The sequence below is a fragment of the Prionailurus bengalensis genome, chromosome E3, assembly GCF_016509475.1.
Source record: "Prionailurus bengalensis isolate Pbe53 chromosome E3, Fcat_Pben_1.1_paternal_pri, whole genome shotgun sequence".
Taxonomy (NCBI): Eukaryota; Metazoa; Chordata; class Mammalia; order Carnivora; family Felidae; genus Prionailurus; species Prionailurus bengalensis.
This window is the reverse complement of record NC_057357.1, coordinates 39,434,866-39,445,410: the sequence shown is the minus strand read 5'-3', so window position 1 is coordinate 39,445,410 and position 10,545 is coordinate 39,434,866. Positions and strand designations below refer to the sequence as shown.

General features: G+C 62.2%; 1 protein-coding gene across 1 annotated transcript; it reads right to left on the bottom strand.

Moving 5' to 3' along the window:
- Positions 1–3,095: 3,095 nt before the first annotated feature.
- LOC122471179 (serine protease 33-like) lies at positions 3,096–8,232 on the bottom strand. Its single transcript, XM_043559468.1, has 6 exons — positions 8,112–8,232; positions 7,815–7,884; positions 7,525–7,743; positions 6,683–6,960; positions 4,914–5,080; positions 3,096–3,740 (listed from the first exon to the last, which is right to left on the bottom strand). The coding sequence occupies exons 1-6, from the start codon at positions 8,230–8,232 to the stop codon at positions 3,471–3,473; spliced, it is 1,125 nt and encodes a 374-aa protein (XP_043415403.1). The 3' UTR covers positions 3,096–3,470.
- Between the last annotated feature and the right edge of the window lie 2,313 nt (positions 8,233–10,545).

The window sequence follows — 10,545 nt, the reverse complement described above, 5'->3', positions numbered from 1 at the left end:
GTCCGGGTCCGAGGGCTTCGAGCTGGGTACCCCAACCGCACCGTGCCCCCAAACGGTTCTGGTCTGCAGCCCTGGGATCCCGGCTGCCCGGCTCGTTGCCCCCCTTCCTCCACCCAGCGCTTCTTCGGGTAAGGGCCAAGGCCGGTCCCCACCAGGACCCCCGTGAGAGCAAGTCCTCACCCAGCGCCCGCTGGGGGCCTGGCGGTATTGGGCAGAGCCAGGAAGAGAAGATTCGTGTTTTCCCTTCTTGGAGAAGACTCGGGGAAGTGATGGTCTCGGGTCTCTTCCCCACCTGAGCCCACAGGCAGGCTAGTCCCTGCCAAGCCTGGCTGCCCCCTGGTGGCAGGCTCCCGCCCACCTTCCTCTCCTCCTCCTCCCCACCTCCCCCTCTCCCCCCTTCCCCACCTCCTCCAATTTAAATCTTGGAAGTTGAAACCCCTTTCTCAAACTTTCTTTCCTGCCCAGGTCCTTGGGGGAACAAAATGGCCCAAATGAGAGAGACACCCCCAGGCTATCCGTCTCCCAGTGTCCCCGTGACCAGTGACTCTCCTAAGCGAGGTTCTGGGAGGCTGTGCCTTCCTGGTGCCCCCGTCTGTGTCCTAAGCACTATCGGGGGTGTGGTGGGATTCACAAAATGATGAGTTTCCCAGCACTGGCTTCTGGGGTCCCTCCAGTCAGGGGAGCCAGCCTGGACTAGGTGTCCCCCCTGTGGGAGCCCCGCTCCAGGGCCTGGCCCCACAACACGCTCAGCTGGGCCTGGGTGGTGAGCGCCCGAGGGATCGGGAGCAGGTGGCACAGGAGAGAGGGTTCCCCGCGGTGTCCTGGATCCAGGGCACCCTGAGAGAGACGCTGGTGACACCCGGGGTGCCGGGTGACACAAAACCTCCTCCAGAGGGTGAAGCTGGCCTGTCGGCACGCCTCCTTGACTTCACACACTGGGGTGTCTCCCGCAAGTCAGCTGCAGAGTGGGGGCTGCGGGCATGGGCTCCGGCAGATGGGCTCAGGGACAGGACGGGACCCGGGTCCCTGGCACGGGGGCGGAGTTCCCTAAACGGTTCCCCTCTGTGGCCCTTGGCACCACAGCACTTGTAACTGGCCAATCTCCTGTGAGCTCCCTGCGGTTGGGGCCAAGTGTGGCACATGGCCCGAGTCACAGGGCCGGCGACTGCCTTCTGGTGCCTTACAGGGAGCCCAGGCAGTCCCTTGTCCACTGCACCCCGAGGGATGGCTGCGGCCCCAGGTCTTGCCAAAACCATCCCGGCTCTCCCAGTGTGCGACAGCCCCGCCCCTTGCCGGTCCCCTCCCCTAGTGAGCCCCGGGCTGGCTCCAGCCTGGGGTCGCCTCTCCCTGCAGACTCCTGTCCCAGGTCCCAGAGAGTTGCTCGGCAGGCTCCCTCACGGTGGGGCTCGGTGCTAACGTCACCCCTCAGCGAAGCTTCTCTGCTGGCTTCCCGTCTACAGCGAGCTTGCCGCCTCCTCCCCCTTGGAGGGCTGTCTCACTACAAGCCGCACTTCCTTCCCAGGCCTGTGAAGCGTCCACGGCCATCTGGTTTGTCGCGTGTGCATCTGCCCATTGGCTGCCTCCCGGGCCCGTGAGGGGCAGGCTTGGTGCCCGTGGAACCTAAGGGGTGATGGAGCAGTAAAGGGGGGGGGGGGGAAGGAGACAAGGTAGACGGAGAAGAAGGGATGCAGGTTGGCGGAGCCTCTCCCAGGGTGGAGAGGGTCCCTGCTGTCGCCGTCCTAGAGGGACCTCCGGGTCTCCTGGCCCAGGAGGAGTGCTGCGGGGGGGGGGGGGGGGCGCCAGGGGGAGGCCAGTGGCCCGGGAGTGGCCCCTCCACGCTCCGTGGGGGATGTCTGCCCTTTGGGATACAGAGGCAGGGTGTGCAAAGCCCAGGGGGGTCCTGGAGGTCCCTGTCGTCCTCTCCTTCTCCCTATCCTTGCTGCCTCGCCTGCCCCCCACTCTCCCAGGCGCCGGCCCCAGAAGCAGCCTGGAGAAGGCGGGCGGCGGCAGCCGGAGTCCACGTCTGTGGTCACACGTGCAGGAGGGGCTCGCACTCGCCCCTGGCGTGCCTGGCGGGCCACCCAGCACGCTGTTCCAGCCGGCACGCGGCCGTGGGTGCGTGGCGAGCGCAGCGATGACCTCGGCGGTGAGCCCGTGGCTCTGGCGTGGATGCCGGATGCTACTGGGGATCCAGCTCGGGCTCCGTTCCCCCAGGGCCGGCTGCCAGGCGGGAGGCCCGCTCTTCTGCCTGGGGCTCGGGGCCATCCTTGGCCACAGCCCCCCCATCCCACCCAGCTGTGGCCATCCCGGCTGGGCCCCGGGGCTGGGGCTGGGAGTACCTCCCTGGCTCTCTGGCCATCAGGAGACAACCCTGACGGAGACATACAGGCCCTGTGCGTCCAGAGAAGGCTCCAGAGGGGGCTGCGGGGTTCAGAGGAGCTCGGCAGCAAGGACAGGGGAGGAAGCCCTGGAGGGGCGGGGTGGGGGGGGGGGCCAGAGGGGGAAGGGTTCTCAGCATGCTGCCTGCGGGGAGGGAGCCCCTGCCGGAGGTGACCCCTCGGCTGCCCGTGGGCCGGGGTGGGGACGCCCGGGACGGAGGCTGAGGGTCCCGCTGAAAGGGGCCCAGCCTGCGCTCGTCTCCTCCCATCCCCTGCCCTGGTCGTAAACTGCAGGGGCGTCCAGTCACTCGCACCCCGGCCTCAGGTCCCAGCCCTGTGTCGCCTCCTCCAGCTGCCGGCTCACACGTGGCCCCTGGAGAGACAGGCTGGGGAAGGAGGGCGAGAGCCGGGCAGAGAGCTCAGCCTGGCTCTGATGTTCATACTTGGGGTGATGTGGATGCACCTCCAGCCCTGCCATGACCCCACCGAGCCTGGGGACGGGGCTGCTAGAGCGAGCGGGCTTGGGCAAGCCCTGGAGCTTGAAGCCCTCGGTTTCCCAGTCTGAGAAAAGCGGGAACGTTAGTAACGCGGACCTCTGAGGGCTGCCGTGAGCTTGTGGTGACACCCTGGGGGTAAAGCTCCCACAAACAGGAAGTGCATTAAAATACACCCTTCTGGGGCCCCCGAGGCACGAGGCACGGGGCGGGTCACCCATCCTTCTGCCGGCTTGTCTTTATTGCCTCTCACATCGACAGGCCTGCAAAGGCACCAACCCAGCACGGGGGGGGGGGGGGTGCTGCGAACCCCAGTTCCGAGAGCCCCAGAGACCCACCACAGGAGCCCCCGGGCGTGGGTGCACCCTGGGACTCAGATGTGACTGGTGGGTGAGGAGTGGGGAGACCGGGCTCTGTCCCCAGGGGCTCACAGGCTGGCAGGGCGGGCAAGGGAAGCTCGAAGCCCATGGGGGGTGCTCGAAAGGTGGGGCCGGGCCGCGGGCCGCGGGGTCTGAAGTCGGGGAGATGTGGGTAGGGGGTGGTTTCCTGAGGGAGAGAGGCCAGAGAGGGTCCCTGAGGACAGAGGGTGGGTGGCCGGTCAGGCGAGGCCCAGGGAGACGAGCGTGTCCCCCAGCAGATACAGAACCAGCAACATGGCAGGGAAGAAGATCCTGGCAGGGATCGGAGAGAAGTTTCTGGCGTCCGGTGCTGAGCCCTGGATGGTGTTGACAATCCACGCGGTGTAGATGCTGACGTTGATGTACACCCCCGGCCTTTTCGGGAGGGCGCAGTCATGTCCCCAGCTCACTACGCCTGCCTGGGTCCAGACTCCACCAATGTCGCAGACCAGAGGCCCTCCGGAGTCACCCTAGAGAGGAAGAGGAGTCCAGAAGGGTAGGGCCAGAGGGGCTGGGCTGCTCCCGGGAGGAAGTTCCCAGGGGCCTCCCCAGGCCCACCAACCTCCCTTCCACACTGCCGGCTAGGTCTAGTGCACGGAGGGTCGGTGGGCTGGGTGTTTCTGGAAGGCAGCAGAGATCTGGGAATTAGGGGTCAAACCCCTGGCGGATGGAGCACCATATTCTCTAAAGAAAACTGCATTTCAGGGAAGGGGCTCTGAGGAGCACTTCTGTGCCGCTAACAAAGGTGCTTGGGTTTTGACGAAAAAGTCTGTGGTAGTACTAAGGGGGCACGTGAGATGAAGTGTGTTTTGCTTATAAAAGCAGACAAGGAGGGGGCGCCTGGGTGGCTCAGTCGGTGAAGCGTCCGACTTCGGCTCAGGTCACGATCTTTCAGTTTGTGAGTTCTAGCCCCGCGTGGGGCTCTGTGCTGACAGCTCAGAGCCCGGATTCTGTGTCCCCCTCTCTCTCTGCCCTCCCCGACTTGTGGCTCATGCTCTCTCTCTCTCAAAATGAATAAACAGTAAAAAAAAAAAAAAAAATTTAATAAAAAAAAAGCAGACACGGAAAGACCAAAGCAACCCAGACCAGAAGCGATGTTGCCCCTGAGGACAAGTTGCTCAAAGGCCCCGAGTGTTATTTTTTTTGGAGAGGAAAAAGACATTTCTGGCCCCAAAAGAAAAGGCTTCAGGGAGAGAAAATACGGTCACGATTTGTTTAAGCGTGTTTGCAAGTATTTCACGTTCTGATAATATTGGTGGGATATTTAAAGCGAGACCCGGTCCAGGAGCTTTTTTTTTTTTCCTTTTCAAATTGCCCTCGGTATGTATGTATTTGAGAGAGAGAGAACGAGCATGAGCAGGGGAGGAGCGGGGGCGGGGGGGAGGAGAGAGAGAGAGAGAGAGGGAGAGGTAGAATCCCAAGCAGCTTCCATGATGTCAGCGCAGAGCCCGATGCGGGGCTCGATCCCACGACTCTGGGATCATGACCTGAGCCGAAATCAAGAGTCGGACACTCAACCCACTGAGCCCCCCGGGCGCCCGACCCTGGTATTTCAAACGACGTTGCCCTCCTCCGCCCTGGGAGTCCTCGGGGGTGATGGGGAGTGGGAGACCCCGGCCCCCGCAGGGGGGTGGCTTGCTCACCCCGCAGGCGTCCTTCTGGCCACTCTCGAAGCCGGCACAGAGCATGTCCTGGAGGATGACGGGCCCCGGGCTGACGGTGCCGGAATTCTCCAGATAGTAGTGGTTACAAGTCTGGGTGTCAATGAGGGGCAGGTACAGCTCCTGCAGGGTGAAGGGTGGAGGGAGCGCTGCGGGGGGGGGGGGGGGGAGCAGAGCAGAGCTCAGAAGGGAGGTGACCGCCTCCTGGCTCTCAGCCGCTGCTTGTCATTTCTGCCTGTCACTCTTCTGCTTCTCGAGGAGCGGGGACCTGCGTTTGTGTCCGGGAAAGCCTGGCAGGAAGAGCCGCTGCCCCCCTCCCTCTGGCAGCGCATGTCAGGGGTGTGGAGCCCTCCCCGGCGGCGTTGGCCTCCCTCCCCGGGCCCGGGGAGCGGGGTAAGCCGGACGCACTGTGGGGTGCCGGGCAAGAGCCGAGACCCTGGCCAGAGAGTGTGGTCAAGTCGCTTCCACCAAATGACCCTTCTCTTCTTGGCCCCCTAACGCTCAGGCCAAAAGCGGGTTGAGTGTGGCCTCTGAAAAATTCATGTCTGGGGCGCCTGGGCGGCTCAGCAGGTCGAGCACCCGACTCGACCTCGGGTCCAGTCACGATCTCGTGGGGACGGTGCGGAGCCTGCTTGGGATGCTCTCTCTCTCTCTCTCTCTCTCTCTCTCTCTCTCTCTCTCTCTCTGCCTCTCCCCCACTTAGGCGCGCTCTTCTGCTCTGTCTCTCGATACGTAAATAAACTGAAACAAAATTCGTGTCCGCACAGCACCTCAGAAGGTGACCTTCTGTGGAAATAAGGGCTTTGCAGATGGATCAGTTGAGATGAAGTCATGCGGGATCAAGGTGAGACAGAAAAGGATAGCACACAGAGCAGAGGCCGTGGGAAGGTGGAGGCGGGTCCCCGGGGGATGTGGCCATGAGCCAAGGAACCCCAAGCATGTCCCAGAACCACCAGAAGCTGGAAGGAGCTTCCGGCTCCTTCCCTGGAGCCTTCAGAGGAAGCCCGGCCCTGCCAGCATCTTGATGTCGGACCGTGGCCTCCTGAACTGTGAGAGAACAACATTTCTGTTGTTTTAAGCCCGCCCCCCCCCCCCCCCCCCGCCGGTTTGTGGTAGTCTGTGATGGCGGCCAAGGACAAGGTGACATTACAGCATGGCGCTGACGGTGGTGATGGCTGCTGGCCCGCCCGCCGCGTATCGAGAATTCACTCTTGCCCGGCCCTGCCGGGAGCTCCCGAAATGCCTCACTCCGTGTAACCCTCACGTTAGCCCCGCGAGGTTAGCCCTGGAAGCTCTACTTGTCCAAGGGGGGGAAGCCACAGCCCAGCGGGGCTGGTGGAGGTCACCCAGCCAGGACTGAGGCCAGGCGAGCAGGCCCTGGGTCCCAAGCCACGAGGGCAGGGGTCGTGTGTAAATTCTGCAGACATGTAAGGGGCACCGGCACTGGGCAGTCAGAATGTTCCGGGCCCCAGCCTGGGCCAGCATCCCAGAGCTCTGCCGGGGCCTGGCGTTCGTCCTTTGGTTACGGTGTGCTGGGAGGGCAGACCGGGGAGCCTGACGGAGGGTCTGGGGCGGCAGGCTGCCCATTCATGGCAGCATTTCAGTGGCTCCCCTCTGCCGTGTGCAGGCTCCACGTTCGTCCCGTATGAGTGTGGTGGCGGGTGCGGCCAGCCCTGGGGAGGGGGGAGGCCCTAGGCCCCGTCAGCATTGGTCCCCACCCAACACCTGCCACACGCTCGGGGTGTCCTTACGTATATTTGTGGCGACGTTCCCCCAGCCGGTGACCCAACACCAGGTGCCGTGACCCAGAGAGTCTCCGGGTTCGGGGAGGCAGACTGGAAGGATGAGGTCAGTGAAGGTGACAGGTGCGGCCAGCCGCACCAGGGCGACGTCGGCTCTGTTGTTCTCCTCCCAGTACTCGGGGTGCTTGATGAACTGGGCCACCGCGCGGAGCTCCTGGGGCTCGCCGGCCCGGGGGTAGGAGGAGATGGAACCCAGCAGCACGAAGTAGGCGGACAGGGGCTGCTTCCTGGAGATGGGAGAGTCGGGGTGGGGGGGTGAGGGCTGTGCCAGGGGCCCATGGGCGGGGACCGGGGACAATCTCGAGTTGAGGGTCCTGATGCTGCAGATAGACGGCTTTGCGAGCTGTGCGCGTGCCAGAAATGAGAAGTGCCCCGCCCAATCCTGGGACCACCCCTGCCGGACACCCACGCCCCCCTCTGGCGACTGTACCCCAGGCCCAGGAGGGGGTCACCTGCCCAAATGCTGCCCAGCTAGTGAGCGGGGCACTTGAGGCCTCGGCCTCTCCAGGGATGTTTCCGTGTGGGGGCCTTTGGTTTCTGGGAAGCGAATCATTTCTTGGCGGGTGGACGATGGGAGGGCCGGACGGTCTGTCTCCTCCCTCCCTCCCCCCCCCCCACCGCCGCCGCCAGTGCCCAGCCTTGAGGACAGAGACCATCCTGGGTGGATAAGTGACGACCCTCCTCCGCCTGTCTCCAGATGGGCGGAAGGCTGTGGTTCACACGGAGAAGGGAGGGGAAGGGCAGGTCCCGGCCACCCCGGCACACGCCTGTGTCCCCCCAAAGATACTCACTGGTCGAAGCAGTGGGCTGCAGTCAGCACCCAGGCCTCGGTGATCAGGGAGCCCCCGCACACGTGCTGTCCGTGCTCCCTCAGGCTGACCTGCCACGGCCACTGGCCCGGCTGGGCATTCTGCCCCGACACGATGCGGCCTGACACGTGTGGGCGTCCGCACACTGCGGGGTGAGTCCACGGGCCGCTTATGCGTGGTCCCCTCTGGGCTCCCCTGGCCCTGCAGACCCGCCCTCATGTATCCCTGCTGCTCGGGGGGTTGGCACCCGGTCCCTTCTCCTCAGGCCCCACGAGGTGCAATTCTTTGTGACGTAGGACCCCGTGCTCCAGGGGAGGACTCGGGCGGTGCCCCGCAGCTGAGCTGGGGGAAGCGGGAGCTGGGGCCCTAAATGGCTCCTGGGACAGCCCGAACGCGGCTCGGTACGGTACGGGTGGACGCTGAGGTCTGGGGTGGCTGAATGAGGGTCCCCCCCCCCCCGCGTCTGGGCTCCTTGGAGGACCTGCCCCGCACAGGCTATGAGGCGCGGGCCGGGGATCACACATCGGCTGCACCTGCCCCTCCTCTCGGCACCCCGATATTCGTCCTACCTGAATCCAGGCCTGTCGCGCTGGCGTTCACCAGGGAGAAGTTGGGTGGGAGAGCAGGGGGACTCCCCTGCAGAGCCACGGAGAGGAGGGAGAGCAGGCTGGCGGCGAGGGCCGGCGACATGGTATGTCCCAGCCACCACTTCCGCGGCGGGCTCTTGGGGTCAGAGTCCTCAGACACTCAGGGGGGAGAAGATGGCCGCAGCCAAGCCCAGGTTCTGGGCTTGTCCTGGGGTGTGGCTGACTCCTCCGCGCCTTGCCCTTGGGGCTCGGCTCCGCACTGCTCCTGGGCACAGGGTCCTTGGCCTCCGCCACGTCTTCGGCCAGACGCTCGGGACCCTCCCTCCCCCGCCCTGGCCTCACTGGCCTCGCGGCACCAACCACGCCACCACTCACGGGGCTGGCACCGCTTCCCGTGTTCTGGCCTGTGTCCCGCGTGTCACATGCCTCCCGAGTGCGCTATTATCCCCCTATGCGGCAGAGGAAGAGGAACTCCCGTGGTATAATGACTCACCGGAGGCCGTACAGGTGAGAAAACCACATACCTCTGTGCTCTGTGCTGGGGCGGCTGGTGCCCTGGGAGCGGGAGGGGCGGGAGAGGAACCGCAGACCCGAGGTCACACCCCAGTCTGCCCCCTCGGCCTTCGTGTTCACCCCGGGGCTCGGAAGGGCCCGAGGTGGGGCCAGGATGCCTGCAGAGTGAGAGGGGCCCGTGATCCACGGGGGTAGAGCAGCGAGGAGACGCCCCTGCTATCTCTCCCTGACCGCAAACAGCAAGCGCCTGGATGGCCGCTGCGCTCCCCTCGCCTCACCTCTGTAAAGCCCCGTGGGTGGCCGTGGCCGAGAAAGCAGAGCCGACCAGCCTAGGGCGCCGGGCAGGGAGGGATGCAGGACACTTTCCCTGGTGGCTAAGTTTTCTCCTTCTCTCCACAAGCAGCCGTCCTTTCTGAGGCCCCCGCGCCACCTGGCCTACGCGCACCTCCCTCTCCAGAGGGTTCATTCCCCCTGGGGGGCCATGGTGGGGCTCTGAGCAGCCCCAAATACCTGATTTAGGTCAAAATCAGGTTCAGTGAACGCTTTGGCATTACTGCCTTTCCCACCTACCTGATCTCTTGATTTCTGAGGGGAGAAATGTGAACTTCCTAGTATCTGGAGTATTAAGAACTTAAAAAAAAAATTTTTTTTTTTTTTTTTTGCTTGATGTATTTCAAAGCTCTGTTATTGGGGGCATAAGGGCTCATGCCTCATGTCTTTTCAGTGGCTTGTGACGTGTCAATGTAAAAATGTCTGTATTTCATTCCTTTTCCCCCCAAAGTTTATTTATGGGTTTATCAACCCCATGAACAGTGAGTGAGATCATGACCTGAGCGGAAACCAAGAGTTGGACGTTTAACCAGCTGAGCCGCCCGGGTGCCTCCCCCCCCCCCCCCCCCCCGCCACCCCGTATTTCATTCTTAAGTCTTGGGTTCATTTTCATCTCGTGGGCAATTTTGTCACCAATTTTGTCACTATATATATATATATATATATATTTATATTAAAAAATTGGAATTTACGTGCCAGAATACTCATACAATAGGAAAGCGCTTCTGTTAACAGTATTATCGATTTTTGTGCTTGCAAAAGAAGCTTAATATGACTCCCCGATGCCTTATGAGGATCAAGGCACATCCTGCCTGCTTGAGATTTTTTTTTCCTTTAGTTTTGTCCCAGAAATTCCGTTTGAGAACCCCTAGATTAGCAGAATTATGTAAGAGCCAGAGTAAAGCTGATTTAAGGACGTCACAAGGGGACTTATCATCATCACAATGAGTGTTGCTTAAAACCCACACCCACTCAATAACCCTTTTTGTGTTCACAGGTCACTGGTCAACTGCTGAGTGTGAGACTGAGGAGGTAAAATACACACAGCCTTGTGCTGGGGTTGGAATGTTTGTGTCCCCTCCCCCCCCCCAAGTTCATATATCGGAATCCGTAGGTTGAAGCCCCAGGTGATGTGTTTAGAGGTGGGACCTTTGCAAAGCAATTAGGTCCGAAGGGTGGAGCCCTCATGAGTGGGATCAGTGCCCTTATAAGGCCACGTGAGGACACAGGGCAATGGCAGCAGCTATGAACCAGGAAGGGGCCCTTCCCAGACACCTTGACCTCAAACTTCCAGCCCAGGAACTGTGAGAAATAAATATTCGTTGTTTATGAGCCACCCACCCACTTTATGGTATTTTGTCAGCCAGCAAAGCATTTGACTCAGAAATGATGTCACATCCCTCCTCTTCTACGTCGGCTCGTCCCGTTCCTCGTGTCTGCGGAGCTCGTGGTGGGAACTCGGTCTCCCCGTGGACTTACATAAGCTAGGCCAGTTCACAGTCCCGGACAGATGCCTGGGACATCTGGTGCCAACATCAGGACACCAGTCTGCTGCCGGGGAGTCTAGAACTTG